Below are 25,496 nucleotides of genomic sequence, written 5' to 3' on the forward strand. Positions count from 1 at the left end.
GATGCTTAAAGTCAGCATAATTGTAGAACGTGTTGATGGATTGTAATGATAGTTGGTATGTGGGTATGTGCAGGGGGGAGATAGGTCAAGGTCGATTTTGGGCCCCGTGGTATGTGTCACAGGAACTGCAATGACCTATTTGTAAACATTTTCTAAAGGAGAATAACTGAAGAAAGGAACAACAGATTTCCATCTTATTTGGTACGCAGGTAGGTTGGACAGAGATGTACACACTGAAGTGCAAATCATGCAAAGTTAGTGTGTTTGTGTGTGTGCGCGCGTGTGTGTATGTTTGTGTCACCGTGTGTGTATGTTTGTGTTACCGGATGCGTAAAGTCAGCATAACTGTAGAACGTGTATATGGATTGTAATGATATAGTTGGTATGTGGGTAGGTGTCGGGAGGAGAAAGGTCAAGGTCGATTTTGGCCCCCCTGGTATGTGTCACTGGAATTGCAATGGCGTATTTGTCGAATTCTTTTAAGGAGAATAACTGAAGAAAGGAGCGACAGATTTTCATGTTATTCACTATGCAGGTAGCTTAGACAGAGATGTATACAATGAACTGCAAATTATTCAAATTGGACTTAATTTGCATAAGTAATGAGGAATATGTATATTTGCAGTGTTGTCCATTGCATATTGTGGCACTACTAACAGCTGTTAGTAGCTATTAATAGCAAAAGTGGATCACTCCTCCTGCCCCCCACCCCCCCCGACAGGTGGCCGGGGGTCATACTATTGAGCGATATAGAATGGGGGGAACTGGTTTAATAAAAAACAAAGTTTCATGGAGATTTTGGGTCCTAAGACTCTTGTTTCTTTCTGCAATGCCCATTACACAGTAATCAGCGTCTTCTTACTCGCACGCTCGACCAACTTCCAAGGATTGTAGGACACATATTTGACATTCATTCCCTTTCTAACGATGCTATAAACCTATAATCTATTGATCCTCTCTTTGCACCCCTAGCAAAAATTATAGCATCATGTGTTCAACTCAAGAATTCATTATACAGACTGAGCGTTTTACACATTGAAATCATTTTATCCCATTTTCGTCCTATTTTGCTAGGGGGTGCACCTTCTGGAAAACAAACTATTATCGATAATTTGGTTGCTTTCATTTATTTGTACACGTTTGTGTATATATCAATATTGTTGTTTATTTTTTCCTTTATTGTCCGACGGCGGTGTTTATGTAAGTTTTATCATCTTGAGTGCGCCGCCATCTTGTCTGTATTTGTTATCAATGTTTTTTTCATAAATAAATCTAAAAAGAATTGCTGCGTGCTCGTGAATTAATTCTGTTACAATATTTCATTACTCCTCAACCGACCGATACATTTTGCGACGAATGTGGCCGTATGAGGTCCAAACTGACCCCATTGTGTTTTTCTCATACATGTATTTCTGGTAGTGTTTTATGATTGGTGTACATATGCTGTTTCAATAATTTATGGAGAATATTCTGACAAGTTCCGGTGTTAATGTTATTAATTATTTGTTAGGGTTCTAGCACCTTTTCACTCTAAATAGGGGTGACAGACAATATTTCAGAGTTAATACTGATAGGACAACACAAGTCGATGCCTGCTTATTGATACTTTTGCTATTTTAATTCTATAAAAACAAAACTTCTCATATCTAATTGGTACAGCAAAATCTATGAGCAGAAGGTAGAAGCTTGATAAAACAGGAAGCTACACGTTGCTAATCTGCGAACCAAAATAGCCGTTAATGTACTAAACATGCACAATAACATAGAACCAACGCCTTTAACCAATTCACTAGGTAAAGCCTTTTACAGAAGTGTTTTCACGGTTTTTCAAGTTTTTTCATTGCTTGTAGTTTTAATACTAAAATGAGATAAACATTACCTTTTGTTTAGTAGCACATGGTTGCAGTCCTAGATCTAGAAGGAATAGCGGGACGGAGCTTTTCACCATAGGCATTATTGTGCTAGAATTATACCTTACGTTTCTGACAAACGTTCCTCAGGGCGCGTTTCTTAGTACAAAGTAGTTATCTTTCTGGGTGACATCATCGAAGGGGTCGTCGCTAATATCTATATTGTAAAAAATCGTAATGCTATTCAAAACGGTCGTCGCATTTTGACGTGTATAAGTAGCTCCGTCGGTTTTATTGCCCGACAGCTTTTTGTCATATATAGCACGCATCTAAATCAAGGTAACAATTCTCACTCTCAGAACAACCAATATGAGCTCATGGAATTGTCTCTTACTATCATGGAAATAAGTCATCACCATGCATATGGTAACACGGTACTCAGTATTGCAGTAATTATCATACGTTAGTACATATATAGTGAACTACAAAATTGTATGGCTACATACACCGTAAAGAAACTTTTTTTCTGTAGACGTATTGTTTTGTCTATATTTATAAATCATCACCAAATTAGCCGTTACCCCGCTCTATATTTATGATTGTGATAACATTTTGATTTTCCCATTTTATTTCCAATACTTTGAATGTACATATCATGAGATATTAAAGGCAAAAAAATGTATGTAGATCTTAAATACGTTGATTAGTTTTTTCTGTAGTGGGATGAGCGAAGTTGATTCCAACATACCTGTAGTTAAGTCTTGACTTGAACTTATGGAGGTATAGCAGCTTGTTCATAACCCTGGGACATCTGATTCGAGCCACCTATCGATGATGGGCTTAGCAAAAAGATCCTAATTCGTCTGGCGGAAAATATATGAAAGAAACTCTTTTATCTTAACAATGCAATCTAAATTTAAGAGAAAACAAGAGACACGTGTCATTTTTTTTATACAACGACGTTAGACATTGCCGACAGACGAAATAACAAAGAACTTCTTAAACAGCTGGAAGATTTAACAAACAAAAAACAGTTGTCTCTGTGGTAGAAAAATAACCTCGTACCTATACTTTGTATCACGTAATGTATGGGTGATAAATGTGTATTTCTATGAGTTTAGACAGTAGCATTTTACCTATTACTAGGGATACTTGGCATTAGTCAGCTAAGCTCCTACGTTCTTTAACCCTTGTCATACGGCTCCCAAAATTTGTTGGGAAGGCTCTATTTTCAGAACACTTGCGTAGCACCCGTCCACGTTACCTCGGGGTCTACCCGGGTTAGCCAACAGGACCTTACAAGAGTTCATCGGTCAACACATTGTTATGCAATGAGTGCATAAATGCTACTGATCAAGGTACATATAGTATGCTAATGAGTCAGATGGTGACCCATGTCTCCAGGACTATACCTTGCGATAAACTCACATGTAGTGATACCTTGGTAAATGTCTTTCTCATATTTGTAGCTCCAATGTTGTCAGGATGTCTTAGGGATGTTGTAGCTTTGATAATAATACTTTTTATATGGTTCAAATGCTATTACATAAGCTGTATGGAAATATCATGTTTTATAGCATCATTGCCATTTTAAATCATTATTACTGAATCTAGGTATAAATTGCAAGATATTTTGTTAAAGTTTTATAGTATTACTTGGGAGAGAAGTAACTATATCGGAGTTAAGCAAAAGCAGTACCTATCTTTCAAGAGGGGCTAAAACGCACAGCACAGGGATAATGCATGTTAAAAAAACCCAGCCAGCATTGTATCATTTTATAAGAAGCCCTGAACGCAAATGTGAGCATTCAGTTGAGGCTACCTAGCACTATCTGTTTTGAATGTTTTGTTTTCTTTTGTGCCCGACGATGACAACACAACCCCAAGTAACAGCAAAACCTTTTCTTTTTAAAGTTCTCTGAGCTAAAGAAAAAAAAAAATCACGGCCTTGAATTCACCTTGAATTTTGTACCATTCTTTTATGATTCGTTGTAATTTACATTCCATGCAAAACATACTAAGTCTGTCTAAAGAACTCAGTAATCTTTTAAGCGGTCTATCTGTGAGAATCACTACGTACCTGGTGTAAAGTAAACATGCTCAAGAGACAACAGAATATTGTGAAATGAGGAGGTAAAACAGTCAGGTTTCTCTTATTATTTCTCTAGGTCATGTACAGGTTAAGATTAGTTGGACTGAAATAACACCTCTGCCTTACACAAGTTTTGACGCTCGCCTAGGGGTTATGATGCATAGTTTTGATTAATTCATAGAGTCTGTCACCTATTGGTGAGCTAAATAATTTATAGCAAAAGTCTTCTAGTTCTCTCTATATACTATCGAAAGCTTTCCTGAAATCGACAAAACAAGCATATGCATGGACGTTTATCAAAATCAACATATATTGATATTAGGAAGTAAACAACACATAGGTCATGTCGTGTTCCAGTTTTCTTTGAAATCATGTCTGGGTTAGAGAGAGAAGTTCAAGTGTATTTGATAATGTGAGACGAGTTTACAGTAGTGTGGTTAACAGTTTGGCTACACAACTCGTTACTGATATTCAGAGAATGAATTCGAATATTCCTTACCCTTAGTTCTAGTAGGGATTTATTCGGAACGTATTACATCCATAAGCATAAATAGCGACACTTCTGCCGACTAGTCCGTGTACTCGGTAAGGAGGTCTCCCTGTGTTATGGCTATTTTTTTTATTCAAGTACAACACCAACTGTAATGTTTAGCAATATTTCTTAGATGTGTTTGCCTATGTACATGTGTATGTGTTTGTCAATATAGGCCATCGAACCTGAAATGAACAATAAACATAAATGTCTTTTGATTCACATAATGTTTCTTACGTTGGGAGGAAGATATCAAACAAATTATTTTGTTAATTTGTTTTGGACCAGTTACCAATTCTCCTTATTCATACGGGTATTTCATGGTATAAACGGTATTTTGTTTAAAATCTAAGATACTTTTGGAAAATCCATATATTAAACTACTGTAAACAAAAAAGGACACGAACAACGATTGAAATTTTTAAATTTTATTACAAATGCTATGTCTGCTTGCTACAGCAATTCTTAACATGACGTATTATACTTTTTTAAAGCACTGTCTCTCAGAACAATGTCATGATAATTCAGTATTGAATAATAATAGTAATTTATGGCATAATGATTTGTGTGGTCTGCACCCAATTTTTCTTAGGCATCTCTTCTTGTAGTTTTTGGTCTGACACCTACCCCATGCCAGAATGTCCTTGAATAGTAAGCATTACACATGATCATCTAAAACATTCATGTATACATGTACAGGATAATATAAAGAGAAATATTACGCAGGGTATTTTTCTTATCATACACATTTTCAATTTTAATTAAAATGAAATGTCATCATATTACATTGATAAATGAAAAAAGGACACTAAAGTTTGTCTCCATTGAGATTTGTAAACTTCTTGACAATAAACAAGGTTAGGGCTTTCAATCCTATATACATTTAGTTTCTATTGTCTATCGCAATAACTTTCGATAGAGCAATAGCTTACGCTTCAAACCGATAGAGTCATTTCTAGTCTTATTGCAAATATCAACCTCATTCTGCAACCTTTGTATGGCAGTATTTCAATAACCAGAAACGATGATGTTTTGTTCCGAAGCTTAATTGACCATCTAGACAAAAGGAAAATTCGAACAATCAAATCAATTAAGGATATAAACAATATAAATATATATATATATGTACGCTACCCCTTGCAAATTTGGTGATCATACCCATACTGTTTGCAAGTTAGGTGGGTCCGAGTGACCCACCCCCAGTCCCAGGAATCACGAAATTAACAGTTTAGTTGAAAGGAGCAAAATAATACCTTATTGAGCACTACTGATTCTGTGGGTGACATTTCCTAAAAATATAAAGATGAATTCTTAAATTCGATGCACTCGAAAATGTATGGTATGATTTGTATTGATTATATAGGCTAATTTGTCAGGGTTTCAATTTTACATAATAACAAAGAAGAAAAGAAAAATTCCTTTATGCTGAGATCAAATCTGGTATATTCAACAGCTTGCTAATGTAATTGCAGTTTCATAATATAGAAACAAATATCGTGCCTACCAAGAAGAAATTGTATTTTCTAATTGCTACACCCCTCTATCCAACAATCGCCCTATTAAAAATTTGAGGCACAGATTTTGAATACTATTCCAAAGACATCCTATGCAAAACGGGCAATTGAAACTAAAAAAAAATAATATACTACTTCCAGGTCACGAAACGTCACAAAGAACAACATATTTCTATGTTGTAGCAGGTCAGTCATACATAAAATCTTGCGTCATATTTTCAAGCTTCCTGCGTCCTGTGAAGTAATATTTGACAGCCCAGCTGCTAAGCTGAGGACTAGAGCTATGCATAGAAAAAGAAGCTCTATTGCATGCGTTTTACAAATTTTAATCGATACTGGAAATGACGCATCACTTCATGTTGTAGTCATCATAATTCACAAAATACAGGTGATTTTCTAAATTTGGCTAACTTTAATATACATATATCAGCATGTCATTGATAAGCTTTACTGATCAGACAAAGCTCGGCTGAGCCGGCATGTTTTGTTGGTCTGTCAGTTTTCCCATTTATGTAAGGGGCGTTTGGCAGATAAACCGGCGTATTTTATCACAGTACTCAGCATCCCACATAGGACAACCCGAGAGACCTGAGCAGTAGAGAACGCACGAGCTCTTGAAAGTGAAGCTTGGCTCTCCTGGATTCCAACTCTGTTATGAAAGATAAAAACAGTTTTAATTCAAATTTATAGAAAAACGTATTTTCCACTAACAGTGCCCTTTTCTTAACTCCATAATCCAAAAAGTCCGCTACAAAATGGGTGAGGAAGAGTGAATTGAATCCAGAGTTCAGGTTCTACAGATCTTTTTCTTGAATATACCTATATTGGAAAATTCACATTAAACTCGGGCTAGGGAGCGGTTGCATTGCAAAAGTTATAATGATAGCCCCCTCGAGAATCCTCTGGATAATTTGTTGCTCCTCAATTTTAAGCCTAAAAAACATCATTCCTTATCTATATCCACAATCTTCAGCAATTATCTCAAAAAGACCAAGAAAATAATTCTCATCTAAGCGATATATATTTTTGCGGCAAATCTGTCCTTTTTAGCTGCAAACGAACCCGATTCTGCTTTAAATGGCAGATAACATTGATTAAGCCTACATTGATATTTTCAGAGTTCTAGTGATCTATAAGAGCTATGATTAAGGAAACGTTCCTTGCTGTGAGCATTTCTATTCCTTATTCTTATACAAACATTATTCCACGAGTATAAAAAAATGATTTGAAATAAAGTTTGAGTTAAAATTAGACGAAACTTAGTAATGTTCAAACACGTGCAACTGAGGGTAATTTTTTTTTTTCAAAAGGAAAGAAGGCCATTTAATGAATCATAGCTCTTATAGATCACTAGAACTCCGAAAATATCAATGTAGGCTTAATCAATGTTATTGTTATCTCTTCCCCAGCAATGACATCTGACGATATAAATCACGTTCATAAGCACTTTGAAAAGTAATGAAATAAGATTTTTATAATTCCTAAAGGTTTAAATTTCTTAATAGTATTTTACATGAAATACATCTATTAAACGCAATCGAGGTATGATATTAGAAACTTACTTTGTAGTTGCCCAGAGAAGACCCGTCAGCCCATTGCCAGTTTCTCTGATGTAGAAGAAATCCCCTCTTGTTTTTCAGGCCAAACCAAAAGGACTGCCTGTGGCCTTCCGTGCGGACAAGGATTCTCAAAGCCACGTCTAGTTCTTTTGTTTTAGGCATGGCGAGTCCTGCTCCCTCCCTCTTGCAGGCCGCCTCGGCGGTCTGGTAGGACTTCAGTCGGAAATCGAGCTTGATGCAGGTCCTGGCGATGAGTCTGTATCCGACTGGGCAGCGAACACTCCGGGCAGCTATAATGATGATGGAAAGGGACATCGTTCTCGGGATCATTTTACTTGCTTTCACTGAACATGAAAGACTGACCCGTTATCGAAACTCGCGTACTGTGAAGGATCCACAGCACGCCATTTTATAAATCTTGAGATTCTAATAGAACAATGTTTAAATTGAATAAACCTATTCTTATCATCATAAGACGTTTTAAAGTCAATATTGCATCATTTAGTTATTTTCATAGAAAGGGCGATAGGTTTTATGATATTTTTCACCCGTTCAGATGCAACTTAGGAACTAAAAGTCATAAAATTCCAATGCCTACAATAAAACTGCTTGTACTATCTTCAAGATTACAGCCTTTCGTTTTGGATGGACAATTAATTATATCTTTAGGTAAATATTCAAACTAGAGGCTGTTACACCTTGAGTGTTTCTTTCAAATGATGGCAATTTTACACCTTTTCAAAAGAGATTTTTCAACACTTTGCTCATATGTAATTAGCCATTGTAATAATTTGATAGCGTTTAAGCTGTTAACAGCCCCTTTTTACGTGCAGTTTGTTGATGGCACAATTTCCATGTCAAAAGTGTGCCTCACCACAGTACTTTAAACAAACGTAACAAAAACCAGTTCTTTTTTAGGGCACAGGTTACAAATTTTTTTTTTTTTTAAATTGTTTTAAAATGTTACAGAACTAGACCTTACCACATACTGGCACTTTGCAGTAAGTCCATCTCGTGCTCGGATCCATGGTGTAGCACCAAACTCCGGCTTCGCCGTCAGGATTTCGGCAGTAGTTTTTCTCCAGTCCTGATGACACATAATCAGCTGGTGTCATGTCGTGCCCATGTGGTGTCTGACTATCCCAGCGTTGACACGTTATTCCTGTGTCGGTCACAGAGACTGTTCCGCGGTAGGATGCACCATCTCCTACCTGGCAATCTGCGGGTCGATAAAATTCAGGCACAGAGGTATTAATAAATGCTGTCTTGAATTCCAAGTGGGACATGCTAAGGCCAAAGCAAGTAAATTCAACTGATGACATCAGCGCGCGCATTGATTTCAACCCGGTTTTGAAAAAAAAATAACCATTCGGCAATGGCCAACCTGCCGAAAATAGTACAATATGTCTAAAACTACTGTCAGTTCTATCGCAACGACGTTCTAGATGCAAAAAAAGACTGGTAAAAACTCCGTACACATGCGTTGTATAATTATTGTGTAAGCAAGCTGTGATAAGATTGCTCCCCTCGTAACCAACTTACAGTAAGACACTGTACAGAATGCCAAACTTGTAATATGGTCTGTAATTGCTGTGCCATTATTATCAAGGACGTGTAATCTGATGTGCTGTTCTTGAATGAATTTAAGTACTTACACATTCGACAACAGGGTCAGATAAAGAAATGATATATTTCCCCCTTACATATAAGCATCTACAATGTATATGAGGGACAAATTAGAAATTCAGACGCAATGTTGGTACCTTTTAGCTTAATTGACGATACGATTATTTGAAATATGTTGCGTTCATTACATGTGGCTAATCACTGTACACCTTCGTTGTATTTACATTTGTGTTAGCAACAAAACTACAATAATATTTCTCTTACGTTTAGTTTTTGGGTACAAATATAGTTCATTGAGCCATGGCTGCCAGCCGGTGTGGGTCCGAGTGACCACGAACCTCCAGTACCGCGCAGTTTCCTGAAAACCGCCGAACTGCTGGTGCTGGTCCGTCCCTCCCTGCACGTCGGTGATGTACACGACGTCCTCCCAGTTGTACGGACACACAGCCTCCGACTTTTGCAATTTGAATTTCGCAATGTCATGATTGGTGTGTCCCCAGTGGATGACTGCGATGCTGGTTAGAGTTGTCGGCGCTGCGAGGTCCAGGACGATGAGCCAGTTGTTGTAGAACTGAGCCGTACGAATTGGGTTCCAGTAGGTCTCAATGTCACCATCTAAGGCTTTTCCGGCGTCATATGTCACTCCGTCGTTAACATACGGAGTGCCCGTGGAGTTCACAACCCACGACGAATCCTGTGTCACCACTGGAGAAAGGGACGCAAAATCGAAAGAAACATTTAGAGTCCTTTCCAAGAGGGTATTATAATAATACTTGTAATGATTTTGAAAAATTCTAATATAAGAATATCAGACCAACAATAGTTTTAATTTTTTCCAGAAGATGGAATAAAGAAATATGAATTTGTCTCAATTCAATAAGAAAATAAAGAAATATTTTGAAAGTAACTGCACAAAAATCTCTTAATTTTGAAAAAAATTCTTAACATCCATGTGATTTGTTCACTTTTAGAAATATTTACAAAAATGGTAGATAACAATGACTGCCTCCATAAAAATTAGGTGATGATACGGCCCTTGTCTGCTTTTGTATATCTTAAGATTTTACTGCAGAACTGCTTGGTTCTTTGTGGAAAGTTTTCTTCCCTATACTTTGCAATGACATGTGAATTACTTTCTTCCCAGCCTTTTGACCTATTTATAAATATGTTTCAAATATTTATGAAGTTGAAATCACATTAAAATATTTCAAAAATATTAAATATCATACACAAATTATTACAATAAATTGAAAATATTTCTAAATTATGACTATAACAGCCCTTGCCATGACTTGGAATGGATTCAATCGAAACAAGCATTCGTAGAAATATGTCTAAGATTTTTGGATTTATAGTTTAATCTCCAAGTTGACTCATAGATTTTTCAAATAAGGCTATCATTGAATATGCAAATACGGCTGTTAGCATAATCTTTTCTGAAATCAGTACCGAACATAACCAATGTTTTGTGTTAAATTTCTTTCTTTCGGCAGAATCCAATAAGAACATTTTATTGCAAAGTATTAAAAAAACACTGTACATTTCAAAAACTTTCCAAAGGTGTGTGATTCCCACAATTTGCCGCTTAAGAAGTAAAGCACAATACACATTAATTACGCAAATAAGGATCTTATTGATATAACCAGTATCTGTTTTATTGTTGAAATTTGCTAAAGTTGTTTACATATTACGCTATATCTATTAAAGTTTTTTTTCTTTCTTTGTTGCAACACTAGAGGCTTAGACTTTCAAATTAGGTGATGTTTTTAACGGCGTTGACAAAAAGTCGAACGTTCACATAAGATAGCTACCAGTGAGATAGTACACCAAAATGGGGCATGTTTGTGGTCGAATGTGGGGTGCATTATTGCTGTCAATATAGTAACTACATTGATGGTATTGTAGAGGCATTATAAACGTTTTATGTTATTTCATTGTACTTTTTTAGACAACATGTACGTTCTAACAGAGAGATTGCATCGTATTGTCAGCTTCCAAAAGTAACAAAACGTTCCTTTGGCGGAATTTCCTATTTATATTTCATAATGGACTATGCAAATGACCTGTACATGTACACAATCTTTTATTCATTAGTATATGCGGTATGGATGTAACATCATGGACGCATTTTCGTTTATTCATATCAACCTTTTTGATAGAACATTTTTAAGGTATGGCTGCCATGTGTAGCTATTAATGAAAATATTTCTATCGATATTTCTATAGACAATTCAAGATAAAGGAATTGTCTGCCATTATGCCTTACCTTCCTTGATCCTTAATGTATCTTCCGTCTTTGGGTTCTTTGTCGTTTTCTGTCCTGTCACATAGGTCACAGGTGAAGACGACTGAAGAGTTAAAAACACGTGGTCAGTCTCATATGTATTATACCCACGGATGGAATAGAAAGCATCCTTTTAAAGAGAATTCGAATATTTTAAATTAGTGTAACTTGAACCTTCGTTGTGTTCAGTGCAGGATACTTTTAAGCAGCACCACCCTAATTTGGAACGATGTAAATCATAAATCCATTTCCACACATTGGCTCCAGCAGGTCATCAGTCTGTATTGTGACGTTCTAGAGCTGGCGTGAAGGGGGGGTGGTGGTGTATGAATGATGTATTACTGACGAATATGCAAGACGTTGTGTGTTATTTATGTCTAGCCTCATGCTAACGAGCCATAGGCGCAGATTCTTAAGTCTCCCGTGAACGTATCTTACATGAATTGTATTTGGGACCAGCATATTGCTAAAAAAAATTATAAACACGTGTTCATAGATTCATGATTTTTCTTTGGGAGTAGAGATTATCGTGTTGATATCGTCCCAAAATGTTGAGTGACTAGTCATCTTCTTTTAATTACCTTCAACCGAAAAATGGTCAAAGATCACACAATTATAATCAAGTCAATTTTTTTTTACCAAACCTTTTTGCTCACCTCGGTTCTGGAGCTTCGAAAGGACGTCGTCCATATATTCAAACCAACACGGTCTAATAATACCAAAATGGGCAACAGAAGGACTTACATATGGCGATCCAGTAGAATCGTTGTGGAAAAACGCTTACCTCCCTGACAAGGACTACCCAAATGATGATCAAAAGCTGTGTTAGATTAATAGTATAAAGAAGTGTTTACAATTCAAAAAAACGGATTGCGTAAAGAGAATACATCTTTTTGAGCGTTGCTGAAAGAAATTTAGTGCAGGACTAACGCTGCAGGATGTCGATTTATTACTGACGTCTGTTGATGTCATATCAGTGATTGTTGCTGTCATCTCTGACAGTTATGTTGTTACCTGCAGTGCAGCTGTGACATTTGCCTGGGGAAATGTCGTCACATAACTGGTGTTCCATGCATGAACCTCAGATTGATAGATTCTCGTGGTCAACCCCTGCAATCACAAAACAAACCCTTAAATACTTAGTGATAGTTGAGATATTCAAAAAATCCTAACTTTGGCCGTCACCAAATTTTCCTTTATTTATTTATGAGACTTCTCCATTAACAATACAAATGATTTCTTACATATTTTAGTTATCTCCCCTGCAAATATATACAAAAGTCAATGACGATAATAATAGATGTAAATAATGTATAGATATGTTTCAGATTCAATGTTACTTTATATACTTATTATGTAAAATGAATTAAAACTGAAGTACTAAAGCTGTCAAAATCATATCCAAGATATGGGACTAACCAAATGGGTTTCTGTTTCCTTCTCGAATTTTGAAGTCAGATGCAGGACGGTTAGAAAAGTAGAGCCAATCAGTGCTGTGACTACAACAGTGATGATGACACCTCGGAGTAAACAGGAACGGGAAATCTCCATGCAACAAGTCTTGAATGAATCTATGGAAAATTCAACACGATTACTGGCATGAAAAAAGTAGACAATGGAGTCACTACAACTAATATATCACAACAATTGCCATATGTACGATTTCGATCCACTGCTCACCGAGTCACGTGTTCTATCAGCATAATATGGCGTCACAGAATCAGTCCATTGCTCATTTCTGGGCAAAGAAAGACCAGCCGAAAGTTTGTGAAAGTCCTATTTTTGAACCAGCAATTTACAGTTCAACTTTGATTCAAAATCACTTCTATGGATGTCATAAACTTTCAAGTAATGAGTGTCTTGATTATATTCTTTCACAAATGTCATTTTGTGGCTTGGCTGTATTCACTTGTGTTGGTGAGTGTCCGTATTATTTTGAATGTTTCATTAACGTGATAAGACACGAGGAGAAAAAAGTTGCAATAGGAAACTGTCAGGATGGGAAGAATGATTTCACCCGGGTCAAAAACTAGCTGGCTTATTGGAAGTTACTGGTGTAAATGCCGAGAAGTTATGAATGTGATTGAGATAGGTGCATGTTCTGTGTAAAATGGTCAATATATTAAAGGAGGTAAAATTAAGTATGCATGTTAGAGATTTTCCATGTCTGTTTTTTCATGTTCTGTTTGTGTTCCCTCACTTATAACATGCGAATACCTTGCAATTTTTTTATATATGCATACCCATTGTTTGATGGGAGCCAGTCAATAATTACATAGAATCAGCGCGATACTTACAATAATGATTAAGGCAACAATTTTGAAAAAAAAATTCAGGAAGGTATGACGTTTTGGTTTCTTGTTTAGTCTTTGTGAGGGAGTGCAAAACGTACCGTTGTCTCTCACTTGCCCTCCAGATGCGTACATCGGGTTGTTACGCAAACCAGAGGCGTTCTTTCGTGCTTTAATGGGCAGTGTGGTGTCTTCCTCCTTTTCATTTGGTTGTGGACCATTTCCTCCGTCCAAACGAGCCTGTCGTCGGTTCTCGATGTCATCTTCGTCGACTGACTGGTACACGTGACTGTTAGGATCATCAGCATCAATGCGTTCGATCTCATCTTCATCGTCTTCGTTAGGAATTGTTGGGGGTTCTGGGTAATTGAGATGAAAAGTAGAACTCCAATACTATATAGTATACATCTTTTACCACATCTTTTACCACAGGGAGGCAACAAAGGATTGACCGTTTACGCAGAAAGTGATACATCATGCCCCCCCCCCTTTTCTATTCCGAACGCATCCGTCAAAAACAGCGCTCATCAACGGACATAATTCGCCGCTGGCACTTGGCTGATAATAATGCGTACCGACCCCTGGTGAGCTTTATTGCTCCGAAACCCTTTCAGAACGGACAAAGTAAAAAAGTTTTGCCTCCTGTTATGACGTTTGTATCGATCGAATGGACTTTTTGGGATGCGATGTATGTATTTGCAAGGAAAGCGTTATATTTTGGGAAATGTGGATGCGGTTGGCCACGCAGAGCATTATCTTGTCCGAAAGCAGGAGAACATGGTTGCTGACAGACAGCAGACTACTTATATTTTTATTACATGTTTACCAATGTGTCTACCTCATTAACCACAACCACGTGATCGTTAGTAATTACATATCAAAAGTAGTTATGTTACTTCCTGTGTACGCTTCACCTTCAAGTTACTGGGTATAAGTGAGGAATAGACATAAAAAGCAGTAAACGTATCGTGACTTATAGCTGCAAACGCACGGACATGACCAACCACAATACTCCTGTCGGAGGTCACTGAACTTTGATAAGTAATCAACATAGTCCTATCTCTATGATTTCATCAGTAATGGAAATATTTTAGTACGCTGAGTTTACAGTTACGTTAAGAAAGGTAACATATTAAACCATTGTCAATTAATAATTATACCGAAACGCTCTACATTAACATCTATGTTTCAGAAATTTTGAAAAAGAAAGATAATTTTGTGTGCCATATGTGTTTAGCTTCGTCCATCCTTCCTAACCACGCAGATTCCATACTAAAGGCGACCTTTTTTGCAAGTTTCTAAAATAACACACTCGTACCAGATTTGTGGTCCCCTTGGGATGTCATCCATTTAATCACGTTTTGAGTAACATGGATAAGATACTTGCGACTGGTGTCGTCTTCCTTGACCTGACGAAGACATTTGACACGGTATGTTTTTTTCAATCAACAGGTGTATTTTGAATAAACTTGTAAAATTTGTTGTCAAATCATACTTTCACGTCATGGATCATATTTAAACTATGGTTACGCGAAAAACATATTACATTACCTTACCTTACCAAATAATGTTTGCCTTTTGAAATGATTTTTTTTAAATTTTTCATATTGCTTATGTAAATAATGTTCTGAGTTTCAGCATAGATCACCTAGTTTGTATTGTGATTGAAAATCAGAGAGTACCTTCATCTTCAGTTTGTCCGGGGGAACTACAGGCGTACATGGTGTTGATAAAGCCGCGGGCTATGGTTACGGTATAAGTACTGATGGCTTCTGGACCGACTGCCTCCTCATCGTCATTTTGTTGAGAACTAGCCCGTTCGGGGGTGGTGATGTCTCCTGTCTCGACAGATTTTGACTCTGCCTCGGCATTCATACCTGTTTCATCAAACAGCCAGAGTTAGAAGACACTATCCACAATTTTACTTAAGAGTTCGCTCACGAGCAAAACACTTGGTTTTAAACAATGATACGAAAATTAGCTACAATAACAATAATATTGATGAGTAGTAGATGATAGTAGTAAAGACGATTATGATGATTGTGTGTGCATTTGCGGATTCACAAAGATGTTTGGAATCTCGATAGAACAAGTTAAAATCGCGCCGAATGGAAACCTTTGATCCCGGGGTGATTAAGCATTTACACGAATTGTATAAAATTCGTACGAATGTTCTTAAAGCACGCGAATCAATACTAAAACTTATGGACCTTCTTAAAAGAACAACACTATGAAAAAGGTCAACCACTGTGTTTTTCTAAACATGACATTTTGACCCTTAGGCATTGTAGATTAATGAATAAATAAACAAGCATGAACTGTCAAGAAGACATATTTGTTAGCCTGTGAGTTTTTCTAAGAGCTTCATATTTGCACGTCATACAGTCTTTTCCCGTTATCGCAGGACTTGTCCGTCCCGTTAACGGTCGCCTGCATTGTGAAACAGACAAAACCATATCACTTACGGGTAGAAACCATACTCAAACGTATCATTCATTTTGGAGGTCATAAACAAACTTTTTTTGAGTTATTTTAAATCATACACAATTTCAATTATGAAAATTGTGAGTAAATATGTAAAAAGGTAAAAAAGCGAGCTAAAACGGGTTCGAATCTAGTTTTAAAAAAGAATACTTCGGTAACCCTATCTTCCTTGCCACGAAAAATTGAGACCTGGCTAGATGTTCATGGAATAGAATAAAACTCGCCCGATTTTGCAAAGTGCTCTTTGCGTTTTTAAATACTCTCAAACGGCAGGCATTTTTCTTTTTGCAGCTGGATTGAAGGTCGGAATAAAAGGGAATTATTAGTCGGTGCGCTACAAAAACTACAGGCATCCGTAACTTATCAGCTCCCACGCAAGGTCGTACAATCCCTGTCTAATGATTATTTTTTAAAGAGCGGCACCTTCATCCCGAAACACCTCAAATGACTAAATCCATAATGTAAGATTGCAATGCAATTGCTTAAGATTAATTCAGCAAAACAATAATTATGAGGACTTTTCATACCAGTGCATTGTTTAACCAGACTTATTATTTAGAAACAAAGGATGAAGACCTTATGTCTCAAATTCGCTTAATCCCTATTGAATTCAAAAACTTTTCGACCCTGGATACCTCCAACTCATGAAACAGTCCACAAAAAGGGCTTAAAGGGGATATTACAGCTTACCATTCCTTTCACAAGACAAGACAAATTCAAACGTCGTGCTATTCCATACTTAACCCAACTACTGAACACCAAATTTGTAAGGTGTAATCTGTTATATATGCATGCTACTGTTGGTTGTACATTTTGTCTTTTGTATATATTTTCCGATTGTTTGAGTGTGCTCTTTTGAACTTTTAATTTTAAGACTGTGTACTTCAGTCGGTTTACTTGAAAGAAGGTAACATCGGCTGCAACGCTGTTTCAATTTCTGTATGTGTCAATTCCTGAATAAACCATTTATATGTATTTCAATTATAACAATTGTAAAGAAATCTGTAAAAGGAAATAAAGTAAGCTACCACGGGTTCGAACCTACCATAACCATACCTTCTTTGCCACGAAAAGTTGAGACCTTGCCAGATGTTAAAAAAAGAAATAAAACTCGGCCGTTTACGCAAAATGTTCTCTGCGTTTTTTTAAACTCTCAAAAGGCAGGCCTTTTTCTTTATGCAGCTGGTTTGAAGGTCAGAATAAAAATGAAGGCACTTTCATCAAAAACTTCAAACGACTAGGTGTACAATGTAAAATTGCTATGCAATCGCTTGAGATAAAATCATCAAAACAACAATATGAGGACTTTTTATTTCAGTGTATCGTTTTACCAGTACCAGTTATTTAAAGACAAATGATTGCTAGCTGAGGATTAAATATTAGACATATCAACGTTTTAACCCTATCCAGACTGGGCTTTTTGGGGATATCTGGGACGAGGGGGGGGGGGGGCTCATTCGTCACATTTAGATTTGTAAAAAAACTGCAGAAACAAAAACCAAATAACATATCCTTGAACAGGAACAACATGGGATGAAAAAAATCATCTTATATAAGCTTAGAAAATGAGATGAAGGGATACAATGCGAAAACAAACAGAAAAAGACTCTCACCACAAGGTCTGGAGACACAATCAAAAAGCGATGAAATTATTCAAACAGCGTTGGGATCCCTTATCGTGTCTCCCAAATGACATAAACGTTTCTGTTTGTATCAACAACTGGCATATAAGAATAAAAATAGACGAATCTTCGTTAAGATATGTGTGGTCTACCTACCTCCAAGTGACAGCACATAAACAATATTTAAGTACAAAGAGAATAATACAGAAAGTATACTAATTCTAAATCTAATCATTTAGAATTGATATTGCAACACTCATGTAGGTATAAAAGAACTAGCCGTTCAGTGATAAAGCACAAAGCTGCAAAGCTGGTGTGTTCCGCAGAATGACTGTTATACTGGTTATACAGATACATAAACAGATTCCAGGTCATAAGGATAAAATATCACGGGGAAGTACATCTAAAAATATTGTGATGGTAAACCATGTATACAGATTCATCAGTCTGTAACTTGTACGGGTAAGATAAGGTATCAATTAAATCAATATGAAAATTGCCGAAAAAATCCAAAGAAAATACTAAAAAAAAGACCTAATACGTAACGAAGATTTAATACAAACGAAATTTTGTTTTGTAAAGTTGAAAGAATTGAATGGAACGAGGGAATCAATGTACGAAAACAAACAAAGTAATTTTACAAATAAACACGATGGTCAAAAACCAGTCCAAAAATTCCCACTCGTGGGGCATGAATATTGATGATTATAACATGTCAATCACGCTTATCACCACCGGCAACTGTCCGTGATTGGTTGACGCTTTTACAGGCGGACCGCAGTAATGTTTACCTTTCTATCTCCCCCCTGTGGCTTTTTGCCGCGAACCGTCCTATTCATATGCGTACCTGTAGTCAGTCTCAATTGTCCGTACATAGCACATTTTAACAATACCAAGTGTGGGCATGATTATTTCCAGAATACTGTTGTTGAGAGAGAGTGGTCAAAATGCCCATATACAAGTGATACAAAGCTGACAAAATCGAAAGGTTTGTGGTTTTGACGGCCAGGCGGCAAAATGATGATTAAAGATGGCGCCGGTGGGAACAGACTACTGTAATACGCGTTTTGCTGTGAGCATGATTGTTTTCTTCATAAGATAGTAAACATGCCCAGGTATTTGCTGTTACAGAATTTTTCAATAAATGTATTAATAATTTCAAAATATTTGACTCCATAACGAACCAAACTGAGGCGTATGTGTTTCTTTCCAAGAAACTGGTTGCCCATCCTACGAATGAAGATATCCCAAGCGGAAGTTTGCCTTTTTGTAAACAACTGTACCTAGTCGTTTGGGGTCGACAAACTCTTCATAGAAAACGGTCAGAAAGGCTGAATATTTCTTAAGACTTGCCGAATATCTTTTACACAGAGACGGAAAATATTCAAGGCAGGAGATACCATTCAAAATCCCACAATTTTTAATTGTTTCCGTTCAAAAATTCAGAAACAACAAAGACCACTTACTTGCTTCCATAGTGACAGTCTCTAGACTCTCTACTCAAGCCAAGTGCACATGGAACCAATTTCTCGGCTCCATTACAAAAAGAGCACAAATCAGGGAATACATGACCAGAACTAAACATAACGTTTAACTAAAAATCAGAAATATAAACTCGAAAAATTTGTGTGATACAAAATGTAAATGCTCTGGATGGAACCCAAGCCGCGTGTAAAGCTCATTTGTCTGTAAGTAACATACTTGTATATTTCTGTTAAACTTATCCAGTACCTTCCAAGAATAACCTGTGTACTGGAAAATATGCTCTCAGTCGTGTTTGTACTGAAATATTTAACCGCCGTTTGAAAACATTCCCGTTCAAAAATAGTCGCTAGCCATTTCTTTTGTTCTTCCGGAGCATGGGTAAAATCAAGACACACAGTAAAAATCAAATGCTAATATACAGAGACAGTTTGGACGGATTTTTCTATCGGTGCCCAATTTGTCGATCGACCTTTCTTTCAAGTAGAGATAATGACGAGCTGGCGTTTGTACGTTTCGGAAAAAAGTTCTTTGTGACAAATTGCCGACGCCTGAAGTTGTTGACATGAAAAACGTCATTTCGTCGCAGCATGGGTGAACAAGAAACACAGACACCTTTTCTTTCAGGACATATATGTTACCACACCATACATTATTTGATGTAATATGTTCCATTTATCAAAGCATCATTCTGTGAGGAATGAATTGACAAGATATATTGTTAAAATGTAGAGTTCAAACACACAGCTCTTAAGATTTCCACCCGCATTACAGTAGACTGTCCCAATAACTAAATATGGCGTCGTGGGCGCCATCTTGAATGCTCGGTATTCTGCCCGGCCGTCCGAAACCCAAACCAAAAAGACCGACTTTTCCACGATTTCCCACCAGTTATCAATAAAAAGATGAACATCCCCACAGCCTCGTCATCGGCAACATTTGGGTCGTTTAGAACTGTCGCAAATCAAGTTCGTCACGGTCGCGAAAGGCAACCTGTGACGGCTCCTTGCTCCGACAAAACGCTAACATTCTTGTGCCAATTCGCAACGGGGGGAAAATCGGGATCGAAAGAAAACGGTTATCATGAGCCAAGAGGTGTCTTGTAGGCCCGGTCGTTAACCGAAGTTTGACTGTACTAACAATTTGTGTTCTGGTTAACTGTCTCACAATAATACAAGGTATTGTAGGAGAACAACGAAGGCGAAATGAAAAATGTATTGTAGGATAAACACACAAGCTCAGCACGTATATAATATAATCTAACCTCCACAATCGTTACCCAACCAAATCACTGAGCGATAAAAATTAAGCTGTAACTCGCGGGACAAGAATACTGAGTACACACGCTGGACGAGTTCACAACTTGAAAATCGCGCCCAAAGCGCAGGTAACAAAAGGGCGATTTGCATGAAAGCGTGATCGAAGACAATGGGGCGATAATAAGGCTCTGTGATCCAGGCCGACAGAACTCATTATAACTCGACAACATGTTCTTAGTACCGCGTGGAAACTATAACATAAAGGTAAAACGTATATCTTGGTCCATATCTTCAAAATTTACAGCTAACTTTTGACAAAAACACCACCGATCAAAAGAACAACATATCGCCGCCATGTTGGCTCATTTGCATGTCGTCTGGATTCGGCTATTTGGAACTATGGGAGAAAACGTACTGCAAAATTGTCAAGATGAGTTAAAATTGCAAAGACATCAAAAATATTCCATTCTGATCGAATTCAAGGACCGATATCGAATTAATATAGGCTTCAATCGATGTTTGAGATATATATATCTAAGAAAGTTAGCTGTGTTAAAGGTCAAAGTTTATTGACAGAAGGTGACGCTTTTAGCGTGCTGGAACGCGGGGAATTCTCATTTGATATTTCCCACTTTCTACACATTCTTAAAGCCCATGAATGTTTGTTGCAACTGCTTATTTTCATTTTACATTGTAAGCATCGAATCGATCATTAAACTGGTGAACTTTTTAAATAATTTCCATCCACTGCCGCGTGGGCTCTGTGGCCCAGCGGGTGGGTGGAGTACTAAACAATTGGCTCTGAGAAGAAACAGCTACTGTTTAGACCATCGTGAAAAAAAAAACATGCTTAAGTGATGTATTGCCACAAGGCCTTTGCGATTATAAAAACGGCTAACCACTGTGTTGGGAGAAAGTGCGTTTTTTTAGTTTGTTTACACTTAATATATTGAACCTACATATGAGGCATTGTAGATTTAAAACCAAATGGACACGTGCCTCATGTCCTCAATGAAATACGTAAGATGCTGCCTACTTATGGAGGTAAAAAGAACTTTTAAAACAGCAGGTGATTTCTTTCAAAAGAGCAACATGTCTTTAATAGTTAGTTTTTGTTTCTTTGATTGTGTCATATTTGCGCGTCACACCGTCTTCTCTCGTCGCCGCAGCGCGTGTTCGTATTACGAACGGTATTATTCGTGTCATAAACATATCCTTCCGGAGTTCTTAAAAGTCGTATGCGGTCGTAAAAACTCCGTATTTCTTTGTAAATTACAAGCATCGTATATCGAAATGCAAACTTCGTATTTCTTTTTGAATTACAAGCATTTCATAAATGGTTTAGACCCAATGTACATAGAAGAACGTTTTTCAGACAACATGAAAAATAATATTTTCAAAAGTTTTTGATTGTCCATTCAACAACATTGTTTGTAGTTTGAGTTTGAGAAAGCACCTATAATTGAATTTGTGTTTTAATGTGGCTTTATGATATGCTAGTTGTGGACCTTTTCTTGCTAAATCACACACCAGGTACCATAACATTATTTCAAACAGTGACAAGACACTCGTTTAAGTAAGGGTTAAATAATGAACATTTCCTTTTAAATGACGAACAAGACCTGCTCTCGTTTTTTGTCAGTACTACTAGAAATGAGCAAATAGTATAATCTTTGTGCACTCCCAAAAAATTTAAAAAATGACTGTTGAAAAATGACTCAGTGCAAATATGGATTTGTCCTCATTTGACCCCGAATAGAAATAAAAAGCCTCAATGCAAACCGGTCTCTTTAACCCGTCATCACTTCTTTTTGGATAGAAAAACTAGCACGATGCCGGTTATTTCACTTTTCTAATAATAATGCTGGAGAACAAAATTGATTTTCTTGGCTGTAATTTTACAAATAATAATAAAAAACATGCTTGAGTGGTGTATTGCCACAAGGCCTTTGTGATTATACTTATGACACCCAAACTCAGATTACATTATAATATGATAAAGTGCGAGCCAAAAATGTACAAAACCATACCATTGTGAAACGCAATATATTCCGGGCCCAAAATCAATTCAATGGAAACAGAATGCTGCCAAGAAAAGAATAGGCACAAAAAAGCAAGGCTTAAAAATATGTTTCCCTAAAACAGTACTTGGGGTATAGGGAAAGAAAATAAAATACGTACCTCCGACTTCAGCTTGTTGGGAGGAACCACGCGCGTACATCGTATTGGGGATGACGTGGTCTATGGTAACAGTATAAGTACTGGTAGCTTCTGTTTCCTTTATTCGTTCACAATCATTTTTTTCAGTATCATTCTGTCGGGAGATGTTGATATCTTCCCTGCCAGTAGAAGTTGATTCGGCCTGGTTTTCAGTTTCTGTGTTTAATTGAAGAGCCTTAGTTAGAAAACTTTATTTACTACCAATGTAAGTATATGCATCCTCAAATCGTCACTTCTTATATAACAATTAGTATTGCCTGTAGTGGGATAAACGAAGTTGATTCCAACTTACCTTTAGTGACGTCTTGATTGGAATTCATGAAGAGGATGACAGGTTAAAACCCGGAATATCTTCTGTGAGCTACCTAATAAGGAGCTTCTTGCAAGCTTGGAGTATGCCCGTCGACTGTTGAACAGCAGGGGACGAGCAAGAAGAAAAAGAACTTGCCTGCGAAAGGGCTTTGTCAAAACAACTCAAGATGTCTGGCAGACAGTATATGAAAGCAGGCTTTTTTTTTAAATTTACACACCAAATCAATTTACTGACTTGAGTGAAAACAAAAGGGACACACGCCTCGTGTCCTAGAAGAAGTTCGTAAGATGCTGCCGACTGACGGAACGACAAAGCACTTCTGAAACAGCAGGTTATTCTTTTTTGAGAAAACCTTGTCCTTAGGCAAAAAGGAACCTCGTATATAGTTTGATCCTGTAATATATGGGAGATTTCTGTGCTTTATATCAATATCTGATACAAAATCCGATAAAGAAATGATGTAAAAATATTTAGGTTTAAATTTTAAATTGATACCCTTCTTGAATGTGTTCCTCTAATTATCCGTGTTTTCATCTCATTTGCCTTTTGTGGTAAGGCCACAGCAAGTAAATTTTATGGATGACATCCTCCGCAGACTACAAAATTAATGAGATAGGGCGAAAAAAAAACAAGGCGGGCAAAAAAAAAACAAGATTCCTATATTTTCAAATTTTGAGATCATAAATCTTGTTAAAGAAGAATTGAGGTGAAGAAATATGACATCATGAGCAACAGGTCTTTTATTCCTGTATTCAACCAATGAGGTTTCATATATAATATAAAACCTCCTTGATTCAACGGTAAACATGTCCTTGTGTATACACCTCAATAAATTAACTACAACAAATGCAGAAAAGAGCTTGTTGTACCATCATGGGTAGTTACCACACTGGGTATTCATATGCAACGAAACACCTTAGACTGACAACATTAAACTGTTCTTGAAGATGTGTATACGGCTCAATTAACTAGATAAAACACAGAAAACAGCTTGTCATACCATCATGGGCAGGAACTACACTGCGTATTCATATGCAATGAAACCCCTTAGACTGTCAACGTTTATGACATATTTGCCCATTTTTGGCATGTTGACCACCGTCGGAGGCCAATGAAATTTCTTGTTTTTTATTTCGAAATTAGGCGAAAATTAATGAGCGCCATGATGTCATCCATAAAAATTACTTGCTGTGGCCTAACTAGAAAAACTTCCTCTTTCCTTTAAGAACCAAATAGGACCAAGATCATTTTTTTTAGCTCAAGGTGTTTTTCCTTTGAATCAATCGTCGAAAACTGTAAGTTTTTTGTTAATGTTACGTTAGCTATGACAAGGGATACTCCGTGATTCATCGTACTAGATTCTGACTTGACATTATAATTAGTCAGCTTAACTCCTACTTCTTTTAACATCATAGAATAAGTAGCCCAGAATGCAAATGTGGGCATTGGATGGAGGCCACCTAGCACTACATTTCTCTTCTCCACAAGTTCCGAAGAGAACTCCATTTCTTGTCTACTCACGGAGAATACAACACAAGTGTAGGATAGTCGTGACACCATTACAGTACGGCGGCCGGGCATTTAATGGTTCCTCATCAGATCAGATCAGATCAGACATGATAAAGACAGAATATTTGTAACGACGCGTATATATCATGAGAATAACAGAACTGATAACTCCAACAATAGTTAATGATATTCCTCTATAAGTCTGTACAAAACTTGTCAACTAGAGGAGGTTATTTCGGTAGGTAAGGGATGAACAAGTGGTGAGGTCAGAGATCACAAGTCCCTGACAAGTCTGTGCAAGGTAGATAAGTCAATCTACTTGCAACCATCTGGTAGATGATCTCACATCTCTCACATCATATATACATATATATATAAATATATATATATATATATATATATATAAGCCTCGAAACGTCATTGTTTGAACGGAAATTATCACATTTTGGAAAATATGCCTGTCGTTCATTAGTTATGCAACTGGAAATTTGGCGTGGGCCTCAACCCCACCCCCCCCCCCGGTCTAGATAGGAATAGTTCAATACCTGGTCCTTCTGATATTTTTGCATAAATTATAATAATGAACGGGGATTATTCATATCTAAAGATGCCAAATCATTCCTCTTACATTGATCAAGCAATGTATGGATAACAATCAGCGAAAAAAGTGAAAAGGGAGATTTTCACTGAACAAAACATTTTGGGGTATTTGGGGTCATTTTAGTCGCGAAAATAGGTTCGGTTTTTGAGTTTTAAAGTGTATAACCTGCAAACAATCTTCTCATAGGCCGCTTCGTAAATTCAAATGCCAGTGAATGTCTGTGTACTTACTTCATTAACCATTTGTTATGCATTCACA

At 37.0% G+C, this 25,496-nt stretch overlaps 2 protein-coding genes across 2 annotated transcripts; both read right to left on the bottom strand.

Annotated features, from left to right (window-relative positions):
• Positions 1 to 4,886: 4,886 nt before the first annotated feature.
• LOC136421262 (C-type Lectin CRL-like) lies at positions 4,887 to 8,763 on the bottom strand. The gene is made up of 3 exons (XM_066408495.1): positions 8,530 to 8,763; positions 7,551 to 7,837; positions 4,887 to 6,637 (listed from the first exon to the last, which is right to left on the bottom strand). Exons 1-3 carry the CDS (start codon positions 8,660 to 8,662, stop codon positions 6,497 to 6,499), a joined length of 561 nt encoding a protein of 186 aa, XP_066264592.1. The 5' UTR covers positions 8,663 to 8,763; the 3' UTR covers positions 4,887 to 6,496.
• A 483-nt stretch (positions 8,764 to 9,246) lies between these two features.
• LOC136420272 (uncharacterized) lies at positions 9,247 to 23,325 on the bottom strand. The gene is made up of 8 exons (XM_066407122.1): positions 22,777 to 23,325; positions 15,431 to 15,625; positions 13,850 to 14,107; positions 12,877 to 13,028; positions 12,472 to 12,567; positions 11,440 to 11,521; positions 9,438 to 9,878; positions 9,247 to 9,260 (listed from the first exon to the last, which is right to left on the bottom strand). The coding sequence occupies exons 1-8, from the start codon at positions 22,814 to 22,816 to the stop codon at positions 9,247 to 9,249; spliced, it is 1,278 nt and encodes a 425-aa protein (XP_066263219.1). The 5' UTR covers positions 22,817 to 23,325.
• Between the last annotated feature and the right edge of the window lie 2,171 nt (positions 23,326 to 25,496).

This window comes from Branchiostoma lanceolatum, chromosome 15, assembly GCF_035083965.1.
Source record: "Branchiostoma lanceolatum isolate klBraLanc5 chromosome 15, klBraLanc5.hap2, whole genome shotgun sequence".
In the NCBI taxonomy this organism is placed as follows: Eukaryota; Metazoa; Chordata; class Leptocardii; order Amphioxiformes; family Branchiostomatidae; genus Branchiostoma; species Branchiostoma lanceolatum.